Source organism: Myotis nattereri (genome assembly GCF_964212035.1).
Source record: "Myotis nattereri genome assembly, chromosome: 2".
Taxonomy (NCBI): Eukaryota; Metazoa; Chordata; class Mammalia; order Chiroptera; family Vespertilionidae; genus Myotis; species Myotis nattereri.
Genome location: NC_138076.1, coordinates 12,480,193 through 12,498,686, shown reverse-complemented (window position 1 = coordinate 12,498,686; position 18,494 = coordinate 12,480,193). Strand labels below are relative to the sequence as shown.

The following is an 18,494-nucleotide window of genomic DNA, read 5'->3' as shown; positions in this document are numbered from 1 at the left end:
GCTGCATATACTATTCTATTCCCTATTCCTTAGTTATTTCCTAGTCTGCTGACAAGGAAATGCCTATGTCTCGGTAGACAAGGCCATGTAGATTTTGATTTTTGTACTTCTTTTGCACATAAATTGTACATATTCATTGGAGATGAATTAGAAATACACATTAGGAATATAATGAATATTATATGAAGTACACAGGAATAAAACTTAGCCCACCACCCAAAGATCACTAATGTTAATATTTTGGTATAGTTTGCTTTAGCCTTTTTTGCTGTAATAGGTGCATTTTTTTTTCTTACCCAAATCCAATTTTTGTTTTATAACCTAATATTTTTTTTCAGTGCTAAGTTTTTGGGGCCTGTTTGGAGTGGGGGTGGGGGGGTGGTTGCAGAATGAGACTTGTTATCTACTTTATTCATTGCATTTCAGAAGAACACATAAAACTTGATACGGACTTTGGGTTAGTATATGTATTTAGAAATCTCAAGTAACTATAAATAAGCATGTGTATTTCACTACAAATTCATACTTAAAGCATAGTAGGCTAGCAGTTTTAGTTAGAAAAATCCAAGCATGTTTTGGGGGAAATCTTTTTCTTCTAAAAGGTTCAAATGACTCCACAGAAAAGACAAAGTGGGACAGAATGAAATGAAAACAGAGAAGCTAAAACACATATTTGAAATGCATGTTCATATCCTGAAAACACACATTTGCTAAAGCTGTGGAATACATAATGATGGTGAATTTACCTGCCTTTCCCATAGCTGGCCTGCAAGGCTTCTAAAGCTGGAGACTATATCTATGTGCCATCCATTCTAGACTTACTCTTAGCACAATTCCTGGCAGACAGTAACACCTACATAACATGAGTTGAATGAATGACTGAAGAAAAAAAAAGAAAAAGAGGACCAAAAAGATGGGGTCCTTCACCCCTTCCTTGTAGTGAAGACCAGTTAACCAACTTACGGAAAACAGATTTATCAGCATATCTTTAAAAATTGTAGCAACAAAAATGGCAAATCTTTTTTAATCACTCCAGGCTCCTACTCCTTTGCACCCCAAATAAGCCCTTGTCTCAGCCCCTTATAAAAGGGCATATCTAAGTGAACTCTGAGAAATCCCCCGCTTTGGCTCATGAAGCCCTCCTGACTGCTCTCGGCCACACCTCTCGCAACTAGTGAACAACAGCAAAAATCCAGGCGCCATAATTGAGCTGAGACGCTAGGCCTCGGATTGGAGGGATGAGGATGCCAGACCAGCCTCTAAACGCCCTCCCTCCTCTCTCTCCCTCAGGTTGACCTTTTCACCATGATCCCCTGCAGAGCAGCGCTGTCTTTTGCCCGATGTCTGATCAGGAGAAAAATCGTCGTCATGGACGGCCTAGAAGATTCCAAATTAAGCCGTTGCTTATCCACCATGGACCTCATTGCCCTGGGGGTTGGAAGTACCCTCGGTGCTGGGGTTTACGTCCTGGCTGGGGAGGTGGCCAAGTCGGATTCAGGCCCCAGTATCGTCCTGTCCTTCCTCATCGCCGCCCTGGCTTCGGTGATGGCCGGCCTCTGCTACGCTGAATTTGGGGCCCGAGTTCCCAAGACGGGGTCTGCCTATCTGTACACGTATGTTACCGTTGGCGAGCTGTGGGCCTTCATCACCGGCTGGAACCTCATTTTATCCTATGTGATAGGTAGGTTTCCCAAACTCCAGCTAATTGTGTGGCGTGGTAGCATAGCACTCCCTAGTCCCAGGCCTTGGGGCTCCCTTGTAGGTCTGCGTTGGTTAATGACCATGGTCTGGAGTGTGAGAATCACATGATCCTCGCGTGCCTCCTTTTTCTCATTTTTACAATGTCTCTCCTTCTCACTGCACAGCTGGGCAATTCTGCCTCATCTCTGAATACGCTGCTTAGTGGATTTACAAACCTCTTTTCAAAAATATAGCTCTTTAGTGCAAATAAAGTTACCTGATTCCGCAGGTGATGGATTGAGCATTTGATTACTAGGTTATGATTATAATATTATGAAATAATTGTATGTGGGATGAAAATGGTCAAGTCAATCTGAACTAACTAACCCATGTGTCTCCTAGAATAGAGTAGCAATTGATGTCATGGTCATTTTTGCCCCGTGACCATGTATTCTCTGAATTTCCTGTGTTTTGGGAAGGTACATCAAGTGTTGCAAGAGCTTGGAGTGGCACCTTTGATGAACTTCTGAACAAACAGATTGGCCAGTTTTTCAGGACGTACTTCAATATCAATTATACCGGCCTTGCAGAGTATCCGGACTTCTTCGCTGTCTTCCTCATATTGCTTCTATCAGGTAAGAAAACCAGTGACACTCCTCCCTACATTGAGCTAGACTAATTGTCCCAGGAAAGTAGATTACCACTGAAATTGGGGCCTGCGTTCCCCAGACCAGGCAGCATATTTCTACACTTAGATTATCATTGGAGGTCTGTGGGCCTGGCTAGAATCCCATGTTATCTTAGGTGATAGGCATGCTTCAAAAAGACATCTGAATTGTGTCGAGTGTTAGAAATAGCACTTTCATGTTCATGGCACTTGGAATGCACTAAATAATAGCAGGAGGCCCATCAAACTTATAATACTCATTGGAGAGTTGCAGAAATGGCAATGAAGTTTCAGTAAGGAAGAATGTATAATATTTGGCATTATTTCATCTTGTTATATACAATTGAGGATATTTACAAGCATACTATTTCTAAAAGAAACTGTCTTTCCATTCATGCCATTCTCTATATATTGTAGGCATCTGGTGGGTTCTTTTCGGCGGTGTTTTTGTTTGTTTGTTTTGATTTTTTTGTTCTTTTCCTATTATTTTTTGGTGTAGACATCATATGGGCAAACATACTTGGTACCAGGATTGTTTTCACCAGCACTGTGGCATAGTGGTTTAGAAGGGCACAGGGAATAGGGTCAGAGAAGCCAGGTTTCTCCTTCTACTCTACCACTTAGAGTCTTTCGAACATTGAGTGACTTCATTTTTCCATGATTCAGTTTGCTCATCCATAGATACCAGTGTTTCTCTTGTACAGGCTTCCTGCTTGGTACCTAGTAAGCACTTAGATGGAAGGCGCTTTTGCTTTGTAGGCATAGTTAATCCCTGCTGTCCCCTTATGTTTGCTTGTTTTTAACTATTTGAACATTTTCTATTTTGATTGTAATCCCTGCCTGCATTCCTGCTAAAACCCATCAAGGATTGCACTAAGAATAAAATGCACCTTTTTTCCACTTACTACTTGATATACACTAGTAATCTGCCCCTTGCTGTCCTAGCCAACCTTCTCTCTAACTCTGTTCTTCCTTGGTTACACACATTCTATAATGAATGTTTACTTGTAAAGTTATATAGTCTTTAAAATAACTTTACCCTTTAAAAGTTGATTGTTAATGAAATGTGTTGTAAAGGGATAGGGCTAGGGGTATGAACAACAATTATAGTTCTAAAATATTTGGCATTTTGCTCTAATATCAAGAAAAATCACATTAATTGTTTTTCAACAGGTGATAGATTTTGTTTTGGTTTCTGAACAGCCTAGGTAACATGAATTAGTTAGATCATATTTTATTTAGGGGTGGTTTCAATGAACTTAAAGTAGTCAGCTGTAATCTCTAAACAATGAGAAGCATGTAGCTATGACACAGTTAGGATCACTAAATTCCACAGCAAGACACAGGCCTTGGCTTGCCTCTTTTGTGGAGTTCTTGACTGTCGTGTCTTAACTTTAAATAGAGGCTAAACTTACAAGCGAACATTGTTCTTAGAATCTTTGAAGATCAAAACCCCCTATTACAAATCTTTATTCATAGTGTGATACCAAATATCTTGGCATCTGAAGCTGTTACTTCTTAAGGGCCCAAGGAAAGTTTATGCAATATTTGGATGAGATATTTATTGCTCTCTAATCTACTGGCTGGAGATGGGGATCTCAGAATAGAGAGGGCACGTGGGGTATTGGGGAACTTTTCTAGGGCATGACAGTGGCTTTGCTACTTTCCAGTGTATATAGTGGCATGGAGCATCATGTATATTTCCTAGGTGTATAGTGGTTCCTGAGCTGACAGGGAGTTACAGAGTCATAGTTCTACTGACTACACAGTTTTCCTTTATGTTGTTAATGTAGTTATATTAGTGTAAATTCTTGGAATTCTAAAGGAAGAGGAATGAAATTTGGCTTCTCTCATCTCTACTTGTAGAGTTGTGCTTACTAGATGAGGGGTGTGTCGATGAGAAAGAAGCAAGTAAACATAGGGCCTAATCCTTTCACCTCAATAATTTCCTCAAAAGTGAAAAATAAATTTTATTTGATTATACTTATTCATATCTATATAAGGTGGATTAAAGATATAAATATAATCACAAAAATACTAGAATACAAAGGTCAATGCTTTGGGGATTAATAGTAGGGAAAATCTAAAGGTAGAAACTAAAAAGGAAAACTTTATATTCTAAAACATTAATGTTAAAAGCAAATGATAAACTGGGAAAAACGAGGTAATACATGATAGACAGAGAGGTTATAGCGTTATTGTTATATAAATACATCTTAAAAATCAATATGAATAAGAATAGCCTAACAGAAAAAAAAATGGGTAATTTAAAGAGGGCCAAACATTATGGAGAATATTTTGATAATATGAACCAAAAGCCTTGTATAAAAGTACATGGCCTTGATACAGTATTAACTTTTAGAAAATTATTGTCAAGAAATAATTAGAAAGTGTCAAGAGATATTTATGTCAATACTGTTTATAGTAGCAAGAAACTAAAGTGGCCTGGTTGTCTCTAAATAAGTGATTAAAGTGCAGTGTCTCCATATAGAGGGAGAGTATGTGGCCATTAGAAATGTATTTGTTTCCCTAGCTGATTTGGCTCAGTGGGTAGAGTGTCGGCCTGTGAACTGAAGGGTCCCAGGTTTGATTCCAGTCAAGGGCATATGCCTGGGTTGTAGGCTCAATCCCCAGTGTGGGGTGTGGAGGAGGCAGCCAGTCAATGATTCTCTCTCATCATTGATGATTCTCTCTCTTTCTCCCTCTCCCTTCCTCTCTGAAATCAATGAAAAAATATTTTTAAAAATGTATTTGTTGACATGGATGTGTGTGTGTGTGTGTGTGTGTGTGCGCGTGCGCGCGCGCGTGCACAAAATTCTGGACAGGAGATTACACTTGATTTTACTTCCTTTATATGTTGTCTGTGTCTTTGAATTACTTGGATAGGAAATTGATTACTTTTACAGTCAGAATATGAAATAAAACTGTAAAAATGAGAATCGACCTAACTATCTTTTGGACATGACAATTAAAAAATTGTTTTTGTTTATGTGTGTAGTAAATATGAGGCAGACATATGATTGAGCTTTTACCTTCAAAATTTTGCAGCTTAATTAACCTTGAAATGGCTTTAGAACAGCATTTCATGAAAACTACGTTACTTTACCTCTAGCTGCCCATTGGTAGTAATAGCCAAGGTGATGAGATTTGTCTGTTTCTAGGCGGGTGTGGTGTCTCGTAGCTGTGAGCACATCTGCCTTCTGGTTGGTTGAATTCAGAGATACTGTGTCTTGTTAGGCCAGCGAGGAAGAACTCACAACAGAAAGGGATGAATATGACTTAAATATGTGAATGCTGGCGAACAACATCCTAACGCCGGGAACTGCCTCAAAAAGCCGGTGCCTCTCCTAGAGCTTAGGTCAGACTTAACACGCCCTTTCTTTTCCCATAGGTCTTCTATCTTTCGGGGTAAAAGAGTCTGCTTGGGTGAACAAAATCTTCACAGCTGTCAACATCCTGGTCCTTCTCTTTGTTATGATTGCTGGGTTTGTGAAAGGAAACGTGGCCAACTGGAAGATTAGTGAAGAATTTCTCAAGAATATATCAGCAACTGCCAGGTAAAATATTGGGGGTTTTTCCTCCTCTTGTTCTCTTTTTCTTGGGTGTTGTTGTTTTCTTTAATTTACTCACGTGTGTCTTATTTATGTTACTTTTTTTCTAGAATAATGGTTCTAGAAGCTTTTTGCTCTGGAGACCTTTCTGAGGGTCTGTTCTATTCCAAGACTCTTCCTCCTGCTCACTCCTCACCCCCACCCCCACCCCCGCCCCTGCCCGCCCTGCCCTCAGACATGAATGCAGAGGTGTGCTCACCATTGAGCCGCTGGGGAAGCCATGCAGCTGCTGGTTCTCACGCTCTGCTCCAGGGTGAGGGGAGGGAAAGGGAGACTCTAACCCCTGGGAGAATGCTTTTATTTTCTCCCAAAGGTTTGCTACCTCTGCAGAACAAGGAGTATTTTTGAATCATTCATCCTTCATCCTTTAGTTTGCCTGTTGGGACCACCATTCGGTGTCCTTGCATCTTTCCAGCCTTGTAGTGAATTTCAGGCCTTGTTTTTTGGAGAATGTGATTAGTTGCATAAGCAGACTTGTCCTTGCATTTCACCTTAAACTAGATATTCTCAAAAATGAAGTGAATAATAATATAGAAAAGGTTTTATTCTGAGGTGTATTTAATCATAATTCTCACTTGTGCATGTAAAATAAGATTACAAAAGTATCGATTATATGGAGTGAGGTATATCTACCTGTGTTTCTTTACATGAGTTGTTAGTAGTCGCTCTGATGAAGCAAAAAAAATCATATCCTCTGGTTTTATACAGTTTTTAACATGCAAGGACATGTTCAACTTTAGTATTGTTAATCAAGCCGAGAGAATTCTATGTCACCTTTTCAGATGTCTTTGTAGTGAATTTTTCACTGCTGCCCAACTGTCCATAAGCAGAGGAAGTGTCCTGACTTTATTTCAGATCAGTACTCAAGGTCCTGCCTGGCTGTGAGTTCCAGCCAGACGGGTCTGGGCCTCGGCTCCTGCTGTCAGTCAGCCTCTGACCAAGGTCCGTGTTGGTACCCCCGAGAGGATGCTGTTGTTGGGGGTACCGCTGTGTTCTCTAGGACAGAGTCAGAGAATCAGGGTTTGCTCTTAGTGTATCAGCTTCAGAGCTGATGAGCACACAGCCTCCTGAGGAGGCCGGTTCAGACACATCACCAGAAGCAGTGTCCTATGAAAATGACTTTGCGACGTTTGTTCTCCCCCTTAGAGAGCCACCCTCTGAAAATGGAACAAGTCTCTACGGGGCCGGTGGCTTCATGCCGTACGGCATTGCGGGAACGTTGGCCGGGGCTGCAACCTGCTTTTATGCCTTTGTGGGATTTGACTGCATTGCAACAACTGGTAAGAGCAGAGTCCTGGCTCTAGGTAGAAGGGCGAGGGGGCTCTAGGTAGAAGGGCGAGGGGCTCTTTGTACCACATGAGTATCCATGGGTGGCAGCAGAGGGTCCAGGAAAGAGAATGGGATTTGGACTGGGTTCCAGACCCAGTTGTGACACCTGCTGTATGTGACAAAAAGAAACTGTGTGAAACAACCTGAGTCTTGGTGTCCATGTTGGTAAAATTGGGAGAGTGGTGCCTGCCCCTCAGATGTTATGCAGGTTACCTAAGATACATATATCCTTTGAGAGAATACATATAAAAACATTTTGCAAGCTGTCCAATTCTTTATAGATGTTAGTCATAATTCCTATCCTCAACCTTCTAACTGGATGTGCTATCACAGTGAGTAACCAATGATAATCACACTCTTAAATGATCTCTTCTCTATTAGGACAATATATTGTGATCATTCTGTCCTCTTTATCTTATACAAGGATATCACCAGGCCAGAATCACTCTCCAAGTGTCTACTCTGGGTTCATATTTTTTGCCTGGCTTATCATCTATCGTGCTTTGGATGCTTCAAATGCCAAGTCTTATCAGAGGACCCAAAGTGTTCTATTTTCTATTGAAACTAGAGTTTACTATAAAGTAGGTGGATTGGGTAGAAGTTTATCTGAGGCCTTCATATTTAAGGGCCTACAGAATGACGGGACAGGCGTTTAATCTCTGTGGGTGAATCGTTTCAAAATGGATTCAGACTGCCTACCTACCACTAACCATTTAATAGTGCTGGTATACCCAGTTTTTTCTTTCTGGAATTGGACTTTTATGTGATAGCCGAGTATCCTCAAGAGGAGAGAGAATTTCGTGTAGAATAGGCTAAGAACACGGAAGGGATAAAAGCAGAGTAGAATGACCATGGAGGAGGAGGAAAATGCATGGCTTACCTATTCGTGTTTTATTCAACGCTCGAACCTTTTATGTTTCCTTAGGTGAAGAGGTCCGGAACCCTCAGAAAGCTATTCCTATCGGAATTGTGACTTCTCTGCTTGTTTGCTTCATGGCCTATTTTGGGGTCTCTGCAGCCTTAACACTCATGATGCCTTACTACCTCCTCGATGAAAAGAGCCCCCTTCCTGTAGCATTTGAGTACGTCGGATGGGGTCCCGCCAAATACGTCGTGGCTGCGGGCTCCCTCTGTGCGCTGTCTGCAAGGTACATTGCATTGCCCCCGGCCGGGGCAGGGGCTGTTTGGGTTTCTGCAAAGTGTAGTCCATGTTTAAGAATTCCTTTTGTGTATTTCTCAAATAATCCTGATTTCAGGAACAGATTATGCAGCTATGTATTCTCTGAATAGTTTGCCCAGAACTGCTATCTTTATCTTAAGGATAAAGTCTTTTTCCCCCATCAGTCAAGAGTCAGTTTCTCAAGATAATGCTGGTCCAAGCTTCAGCAAAAATACAATACAGGATTGAGATAGGCATCCACATGCATATACATATGTGTCACACGTATTCATATATGTGTGTATTATCAAACTTTAGGGTGCTTATACTAGTATGTTTCCATGCTGGCCCAGACAATTGAAACCCTAGGTGCAGACTTGATATTGTCTTTTAAAGTAACCTCAAGTCCATGGGCGTGGAAGCCGTACGCTGTGGCATTGTTAAATGTAATGTGCTTTTTATTGGGAAACACTGAGACTCTTCCACGTAGCATTGATCAAAGTGGATGGACTTGGTCTGGAGAAAGAAATGACCCTTCTCAAATTCATGGTGGAAATTTGTGTAATATCTATGCGAAAATGAAAGGGTAGTTGACTCTCAAGTGTTTGGATTTTCAGTAGCCGCTTGTTTTAACACTTCTGGATTCATTTCCCAGGTTTCCTGACTACTCATATTTTAAATTGTGGTCATAAGATACTTCATTCTAGTTTTATACTGTGCTGTGTAGTAAAGCATTCTTACACAGAGAAAATTTATCTCTGCCTGATTACTAATTTTTTAAAGTAAAAATAATTAAAGTTTGATATTGAATGAAGAAATATTTCATGTAATTTATCAGCCTAGCCTTTTCCCCCTCAAATCTATTTTATTTTCTATTCAAGATAATATGAAGTAGCAATTAGAAATTACTCTCATTGGTTTCTTAGCCATCTGCTAACAATAAGGTTTATTCTGAATAATTTCAAATAGTTTCAAAAATCTGAACTGTGATGATATCTTGCCAACCAGTCTTAGAAGAGACGGACCCAGATTCACTGTGGCCAACTTCAACCCAGCTTTATTAAAAATAAAGAAGATGGATTTTTTAAAAGAAAACATTTTATTCATTTTCTCTTAAATGGTTCTTTTTCACAACCAAGCCATATATGGAATGGTGTAGCCAGTAAACATACAGGTTTTTCTGAAGTATCTAAAGTTTTCTTAAACTTTTAATCATGGCTATATCTATGCACTAATTTTACAGTCTTGATTATCTTGTAATCCTGGGAATTATTACTAATTTGATCAAAGATCAGGCTATATGAGGAAAAATAATGGTAAGATAAATATATAATTATTCAGTAAATGAAGGGGCTATTCTATGAATCAAATTACTTAATCTCTTTTTAAAATGACATGTCAATTTAGGAATTTTATTTCCTGAGTTATTGCCATTAAAAATGTCTTAATGATATGATTGCTTTGTTTTTCTTGTTAAGTCTTAATTTTTAGTTTTAATTCAGTAATCATGGGCATGCACAAATTATTGCATTATTGTTAGTCTGATCATTGTGCTGTGCAGATATCTGCAACAGAATAATAAGTGCACAGTGGTAAACATTGGCAATATTTTTAAAGGCCCAATCATAATTTTAAGAATAACAAGACTTCATAATCATAGCTGTGCGCTGCGTTTTATACAATTGCTTAATTTGAGATCTGGGATATAATCGTGCATGAATGTGTTTGCCATACTGCATGTGTTTGCTTTTTATTCAGTCTTCTTGGATGCATTTTCCCAATGCCTCGTGTAATCTATGCTATGGCGGAGGATGGGTTGCTTTTCAAATGTCTAGCTCAAATCAATTCCAAAACGAAGACACCAATAATTGCTACTTTATCATCGGGTGCGGTGGCAGGTGAGAGAGAGTTAACTTTTATTAAGAAAAGGGGTGGGAGGGTCTTTTTTCATCAAGGATTCTGAAAAAGTATGAAAACTTAGGTGGTTTTCTGTTTTGATTCACATGAAGATCAATAACTTGTTTGCAAATGTTTCCTATATTGGATTTTTTTGGCATAGGTTGGTTCTGCACTTTAGTGTGTCCAGTCTGTACTTTGTATCTACCTGTCTAGAAAAATGCTTGTAATAACTCACATGGATTATGAATTTTTCTGTTCTAGTCTTCTGGGCTCTATGTTTCCTTTACCCCGAATTCTGTTTGCCATGGCCCGGGATGGCTTACTCTTTAGATTTCTTGCCAAACTGAGTAAGAGGCAGTCACCAGTTGCTGCCACACTGACCGCAGGGGTCATTTCTGGTAAGCTTTCCAAACATAGGCTTCTTCCATGTTGGACTTGAACGTTTTGTGCGCATGCATGGACTTACAAGGAGGGTCTGCTTGCTGTGCATGTAAGTTATGAACAAAATCACTGAGAAATGATAGTATGGGCATTGGGAAGACATCGGAAAATCGTGGTGGCAGAGGTTTCCTGAAATTCATTCGTAATCGACCCTTTGGGATTTTTTTTTTTTCCATTTTATTTCTTTAACCTTTGGGGCTTCTAACAAATGTGCAAAGGGTTCTAATGGTTGTTCACTATATATCAGGTATTAAATGCTTTTCAGATTGATCAGCACATAAAATTGTATTGCTGACACACCGAATTTTAATTAAAGAACGATTACTTAATTTTGGACATATTGATTACTAGTAAAAATAATTATGTAGTATTTCCTTGTTTGTCCAGGATTTAAGCTGAATATTGGTAAAGGAACATAGGGTTTTTTGAAAAGCTGAAGCTCACCCATTCTTAATGAAGCATAAGGAATGTCCAAGCTGATTGGTACTGGCTGTGGTAGTCACTGCTGTTAGAATGGCAGATGACCGACCCACTTCCTGGGGCAGCCCTGTTCTCTTGGTCACTAAACCCCATGAGGAATCCGTTTCTCCTTTCAACCGTTTTGGTACCCAAATCATGTGCAAGAACCCCAGAAGCTTACTTTTTGGCATATCATGATATCCATGTCAAAAGCCTTTGCCAGATTTTATTGCAGTAATTTTTAGATATTCTACAGATCAAGACAATGGCCTTAAAGGTCCTATTACAAGAAGCAAGAGAGAGAGTGTAGCAAGCTTTCTGGATAAAATGATAAACTGTCTTGGTGTTGTAGAAATCCAAACCAAAAATGATAATTTTGTTGAGGCTCTAAATTGTTGGGAAATTAGGGTAGGGAATGCTCATGTTTAATTTTGTGTGAAATGGGTTGGTGTTTTTTGTTTGTTTTTTCAGAGACAGAAAGTATTTGTCTAAACAGCTTCACTTTGTATATATTTTCTCATGGATTTGGCACTTCATTAGGAAACATTGGAAGGTTGAGTCACTTCTGATCTCTGCACCATAAATGAAAGTTGTACTAGATAATCTGCAGCCTATTTTATTATTAAACGGTGCCTTATGATATTTTAGTTCAAAATCATGGCAAAGGATCACATATTTTATTAACTCCATGAAAACTTTTTTCCAGCAGAACTTTGTCCAGTTATTTTCAGAATTTTATATATTATAGATATACTGTATATTCAGAATTTTAAAAAATTTATTCTTCTTCAGGAAGAATTTAATTTGGCAGTATAACAAGATATTAAAATTAATAATTAAAAGGAGATAATTTTAACAAGAGGCTTTTTTTCAATATTTTTATTTCATACTCCCATCTTACTGTGCTTGATTTTTAATTAGATCAGATTGCTTGTAGGGATCTGTCCTTCTTAATTATGTCCTTCTGTCTTGGCCATCTTATTTTGGCTAGCTGTGATTCTTACCAACACATTGAGGCCAATATTTTTTAAAGTAATCAAAGTAGATGGTTTTTAATAATCAAAGTAGTAGTTATCAATCCGATAACTGAGGGCTTTTGAAGTTTTGTTAGCAGTTTATATGATCCAAAAAAACATCCTATTAATTGTGAGAAATATAATTTATATGCTTTGTTTGGCTTTTCATTGGTACTAAAACAACAACCAAAATGTGAGTCAGTTATCAGCTTTACGGAATTTTATCCTAGGCCGTTCCCTTCACCATCCTTTTTGTTCCTCCATAGCGGTGATGGCGTTTCTTTTTGACCTGAAGGCACTCGTGGACATGATGTCCATCGGCACTCTCCTGGCCTACTCTCTGGTCGCAGCCTGCGTCCTTATCCTCAGGTGAGCCGTCCTTGCCGTGAGAAGGTTCTGGAGGGTGTGGAAATAAAGGAAGTGAGAGCTCACCACCCCTGCTTCCTAGGAGTTAGCAGTCTCAGAGTGAGAGGCTATGGGCATACAGACATCAATATAAAGTATTGGTCCTTAGCCAAGAATCAGATACAATTGATAATTAGCAAGAGTTGGGTTGGCCCAATTCTATGTGAACGGCAGGTTTCCATCTATATATATATAAAAGCCTAAGTGACCAAACAACTGAACAAACTGGTCGACTGGTCACTATAACGCACACTGACCACCAGGGGGGCAGACGCTTAATGCAGGGGTTGCCCCCTGGTGGTCAGTGCGCTCCCACAGCCAACCTCCCATGGCCCCTCTCCCCAGCCTGAAGGCCAACCTCCTGCCACCCCCATCATTGGCCAGGCCGAGGGCCCCCACCGGGCCTCTAGTAATGTATAAAGACACTTAAAAATACTATACTTCGCTGATACTTAACCAGAGTTCCTGTGCTGTTTTTGTGAACGTCTCCTTGGGGCATAGATATTTTCATAATAATCATCCTGTTATCACAGTTGCCTCATTTGAAACTAAGTCTCTCCTGCATCTAATATATAACTTTCTAATTCAATGGCCATCAAAGGAAACTCAGAGTAGCTGCAGATGTCATACTGAGTGGGACTGTGTTCTGACTGCACGCTCAGGGGCTGCCCCAGCTATGGCACTGTCCCATGTCTCGCTGAGAGTCCCAGGAGCTTGTTTCATTGGGACCGAGTGTCTCTTTGAGAATCAAGACAGCCACGTTTATCTGGGGACAGGTACCAGCCCAGCCTGTCGTACGAGCAGCCCAGATACTCTCCTGAGAAAGAAGCTCTGGAGTCGTGCGCCGGGGCGGACTCGGAAAGCGCGTCCCAGGTCACCATGCTGCAGGGACCCGGTTTCAGCCTGCAGACCCTCTTCAGCCCCTCGGCTCTGCCCACAAAGCAGTCGGCTTCTCTCGTGAGCTTCCTGGTGGGATTCCTGGGTAAGTCCTCCCCACTGTGTGCATTAGAAGGCCCAGCAGGAGTGTGTAGATGGAGCAGGTGGCATGTGAGAGAGGACACAGGGCCTCCTGTTACTCTAGACCTGATTAGCAGCTTCCTGGAGCCCTGAAATGTCCATCTAGTGCAGTGGTTCTCAACCTTCCTAATGCCGTGGCCCTTTAATACAGTTCCTCAAGTTGTGGTGACCCCCAACCATAAAATTATGTTCGTGGCTACTTCATAACTGTAATTTTGCTACTGTTATGAATCGTCATGTAAATATCTGATATGCAGGATGTATTTTCATTGTTACAAATTGAACATAATTAAAGCATAGTGATTAATCACAAAAACAATATGTAATTATATATGTGTTTTCCGATGTTCTTAGGCGACCCCTGTGAAAGGGTCATTCGACCCCCAAAGGGGTCGCAACCCACAGGTTGAGAACCGCTGATCCAGTGGGTCACTAGACTTGAGATCATTCTTTTATATTTTTATTTTTTGTGTATATTTTATTGATTTCAGAGAGGAAGGGAGAGGGAGAGAGAGAGAGAAACATCAATGATGAGAGAGAATCATTGATCAGCTTCTGCATGCCTCCTATTGGGGATCAAGCCCACAACCCAGGCATATGCCCTGATGGGGAATTGAACCATGGCTTCCTGGTTCACAGGTTGATGCTCAAATACTGAGCCATCCCAGCCAGGTGAGAGATCATCTTTATAGTAGCAGGATAAATTTCTCATATTTTGGTAGATGAAGCAGACAGGAAGAAATTCATAAGGTGAGAGGGTTAGGAGAAAATTGGTACGTTTCATTAGCTGTTAGGGAGCTTCCTGTGTGAAAGCATTTGGCCAGGTACACCTGCCAATCACAGAACTGGGACCCAGGAGACTGGGAGGCAGTATAGAAAAGCCAGTCTGCTTATCCCCAGTTACATAATCTTTCCTATTTTCAGCGACATTTGTTGAGCATCATCTATGTGTCCAGAACTCTGCTGGGCATTTGGGATATCAAGAGAGATGGGTGCACTCACCGGGCTTTACAACACAGGACTGTTGGTGGCAAGCTAGGGGAGGTACAGGTTTCGCTGAGAGCACCTCGGAGGGGCCCCTAATGCAGACTTGATGGTCAGAGACAGGGTCAGTGGGGGCGATGTCCCTCTCTGAAATAGGGAGAAAAGATGCAGGTCATACTGTATTTGTTTACATTAGCGGTTAGTGTTTACAACAGCTGAAAGTGGGCAGACTTGCCATTTCCCATTTGGACAAAGGGCAGTATCCACCCCTGACAATGGCCCATCAGTCCACGTGGTAGAGTCTGAGACGGTAGCAGACGAGGTGGCACCTGGGCTGGAAAAGCAGGAGGCCGTGCTGGCGGGAGGTTGACTTTCTGAGGAGGAGACAGTCGCGAGTAAGCAAGTGGCGTTGCTTCAGTCAGTGAAATCCGCCCTTGCTGCCCACAAGGAAAAGGAAGAGCCTGAGTATTTGGCCAAGTAGCTATGTAAAGAACTCGATATCTTATCAAAATGCACGGTGTGAACCAAGGCATCTGAGAGAAGTGTGGGTGCTGATTTTGTTGCGCATACGCATCTCCTTTGCAGCCTTCCTCGTGTTGGGCCTGAGTATTCTGACCACGTACGGAGTCCAGGCCATCGCCAGGCGGGAAGCGTGGAGCCTGTCCCTCCTGGTGCTGTTTCTTGTCCTCTGCATTGCCATCGTCCTCACCATCTGGAGGCAGCCCCAGAATCAGCATAAAGTATCCTTCATGGTATGTGCGCATTCTCCCTTGGACGCCAGTTTTTCTGAGTTGTTTCTTTTGAAAAACAAAACAAAGCACTTCCGATGAAGTTACCCAATGAACAGGAGTGTCCCAATTCTTTGAGGTGTTCCTTTTTGCCCCAAGTATTCTGCCTCCGTTGGCTGTGTTGCTGCCATTCTCGAAAACTTGAGGGTGCTCCGCTCACAACATTATACGTAATAGTAAACAGACTTCTTGTCCAGTAATCTACAGTGTCAAAGGAGTAATTAGAATATCTTGTTTTAGAAAGTCAGGGCCCTGTCAGGAAGGTCATTCCCTCCAGAAACCCTTCCACTGCACATGAGATGATCCTGTCCCATTGGAACCAAGAGCAGGTTTCAGCTGGGAGTGTCCCCCGAGATGCTGTGTGTATCAGTTACAGAGGCGTGTCCTGTTGATGTCCCAGGGAAGCCCGCAACCCCAAACTGAACTACGCCTTAAAGCCAGTTGCATCTCGGCGATGGTGCCGGTGTTCGCGGGCTGGACCCATCCTCTGTTGCTGGGCCGCAGGAAACAGTGTAACCTGGGATGCGCCCCTAGTGTTCTTCAGAAGAGTGCTTTTTTATTCGGGTTGTCCTTTTCGTAAAACTGTAAACTTAGAACAAAAGTGTGTACTGTGCCAAATGGTTACCACCACGTCGGAACGTGCTTCCAAAAATCAGAGTGTACTTAAGAAGCTGTTTCCCCCCTTAGGTCCCATGCTTACCATTTCTGCCAGCGTTCAGCATCCTGGTGAACATTTACTTGATGGTCCAGCTGAGTGCGGAGACTTGGATCAGATTTAGCATTTGGATGGCGCTTGGTAGGTCTTTGAATATTCTGGCTTCCTCAGCCTGGCTCTCTCTCTCTGATTTCTGCACTGTGATTGAAGTAATGCCTCGCTTCCCCCTTCCTGGAAATAAAGTCCCCCCGCCCCCCCAATTTCTTCCTTTCCCAATTTTTAGAACATCTGAGTGTTAGCTTTTCCACAGGTTTTCAGATGCCTTTTAAAAATTCAAGTCTCCAAGTAACCCTGTAGAACCCAGAGGCTCTATTTCCTCCAACTTGATAGATAAGAAAAATGAAGCCCCAAAATGTCAAAGAATCTACCTAATTTACAAATGGCAGCCAAAGACTCTGATCCCAAAGTGAGCCAGCGGATTTTTGGAGACATTTTGAATGAGCTAATAGCAATACATACACACACACACATGTATATATATGTATTGTGTGTGTGTAAATATTTTTTCTGATATCTACATTTCTTATTATTAGAGCCTTGTAGGGGATTTAACATTAAATAACACAAGTAAGCTTATTTATATCTGTACCGCTTTGCTTTTCATTTTGACTTCTTCAATTTCCTATGTGAAGATTGAAGTAGAAATTACGAGTTTATGTTTGTTGTAACTCAAACACTGAGCACCGACCACCTTCAAAATGTGAGCTGAAGTAGTGAGAAATGAGAGGTAAATTTGCATTGGTTCTGGTGGCCCGAGGAGTTTGGGTTTATGCTTTTTGGCAGTCCTCCCATTGGCTCAATAAGAATGAATGTAACTCACTTTGGTGTATGTATGTATGTGTTTGTTTTGGCTGTAAATTAACTTATTTTCAGTGCCAGCCACCAATCCCACTTGAGTTGATGGGAGAATGAACCTCAGTCCGTTTTGCCCATCCCCCCACACCCACACTCATACACTTGGTCTTGGATGCAGGCATGAATTACAGAGGCAGATTCTCTAGATTTGAATCCAGCTCTGCCATTGATTATCTGGGTGACCTAGTTTTGTGCCTCAGTTTCCATAAAATGGTGATGGTAGTACCTTTATCTGAGGACAGGGAGGGCTGGATCTTTAGACCGCTGAGGACAGGAGAGGAAATAGAATCATTCCTGATCATTGGACATGCCAAAATGCAAATTGGTAGCCTACTTCCCATAATGCTAAAGCGGAAAATTATAATGAATTTCACATCAACCCAAAACTCTCAACCCTTAAAAACAACAACATGAAAGCCCAGCAAAATGTCCATATAGGAAAGTAAGAAACTATATTTTGAGGATCCTTAAAACATTTTCTTCTAATCCCCGGCAGCACGGCTGTTAACACTTGCTTTGGACACAGAATTTGGCCTCTCCTGGCGACACAGAAAGAGAAGGCAAAGGCCCTATTGAGTTTGTGTTAAATTGTCCATGTTCCAACAGTCGTTTTCTGACGCACCTAAAACACTGATATTTTGTTCTCTGAAAGGTTTCCTGATTTACTTCACTTACGGCATTCGACACAGCCTGGAGGGGAATTCAAGAGATGAAGATGATGATGAAGACTCGTATTCAGACAACATTAACGCAGCAACCAAAGAAAAAGCTGCCATTCAAGCAAATGACCATCACCAAAGAAACCTCAGTTTACCTTTCATACTCAATGAAAAGACGAGCGAATGCTAACGCTTGTAGGAGCCGAACAGGTCATAGTCTTAATGTATGTATCCTACACTGAGCAAACCGGCAGGATGTCATCACCATGCTAACTTGTCACGGGTTTGCTGCAGACATAGTTCACCCTAATTTATACTCCCCTGGACAGCACCTCCTCAGGTGGTGGATTACACCTGGGGAACCTGAGCTCTCTCCTAATGCTATCTCCCAGTGTGTGTGCATGTGTGTCTGTGTGTACATCTGTGTCTGTGTTGGTAGAACTTGTTGGTGTTTTACTGCTATTGCTTTCCACTTTTCCAGTGTTTGTCATGATTTGGGGTCACATGGTACACATACTGAAATGGAGGTAATCACTGAATCAAAGAGCATTTTGTATGTGCGTGGTATTGTCAGGGAAATGACTGTTGCTTTTCCTTGTTAGATTTCATTAATGTCAACTTAGAACAGGCCACAGATGCAGTTCCTCATCTGGGAGTCTGTCATTGGTTAGGAGTAAGAGGCGGGGGTAAGACATGAGCCTTTTCTATAACTTACAAATGCCAAGTTACAAATTACTGTTAATTCCGTCCTTGTTCTAAAAGTCCCTTAAAATAAGCCGATAGCGTCTCCCAGATCACACAGCTGGTGGA

The 18,494-nt window shown here is 41.3% G+C and overlaps 1 protein-coding gene across 2 annotated transcripts; it reads left to right on the top strand.

Annotated features, from left to right (window-relative positions):
- Positions 1-1,302: 1,302 nt before the first annotated feature.
- On the top strand, positions 1,303-17,874 carry SLC7A2 (solute carrier family 7 member 2; the record flags this gene model as incomplete). 2 transcript variants are annotated; one of them, XM_081084959.1, is made up of 11 exons in its annotated part: positions 1,303-1,681; positions 2,160-2,315; positions 5,739-5,904; positions 7,105-7,238; positions 8,213-8,435; positions 10,205-10,344; positions 12,528-12,630; positions 13,443-13,648; positions 15,253-15,419; positions 16,143-16,251; positions 17,678-17,874. In XM_081084959.1, 11 exons carry the CDS (start codon positions 1,306-1,308, stop codon positions 17,872-17,874), a joined length of 1,977 nt encoding a protein of 658 aa, XP_080941085.1. The 2 variants fall into 2 exon arrangements, with proteins under 2 accessions (XP_080941085.1, XP_080941084.1); XM_081084958.1 differs by lacking the exon at positions 10,205-10,344 and adding an exon at positions 10,607-10,743 and having other exon boundaries at positions 1,306-1,681.
- Between the last annotated feature and the right edge of the window lie 620 nt (positions 17,875-18,494).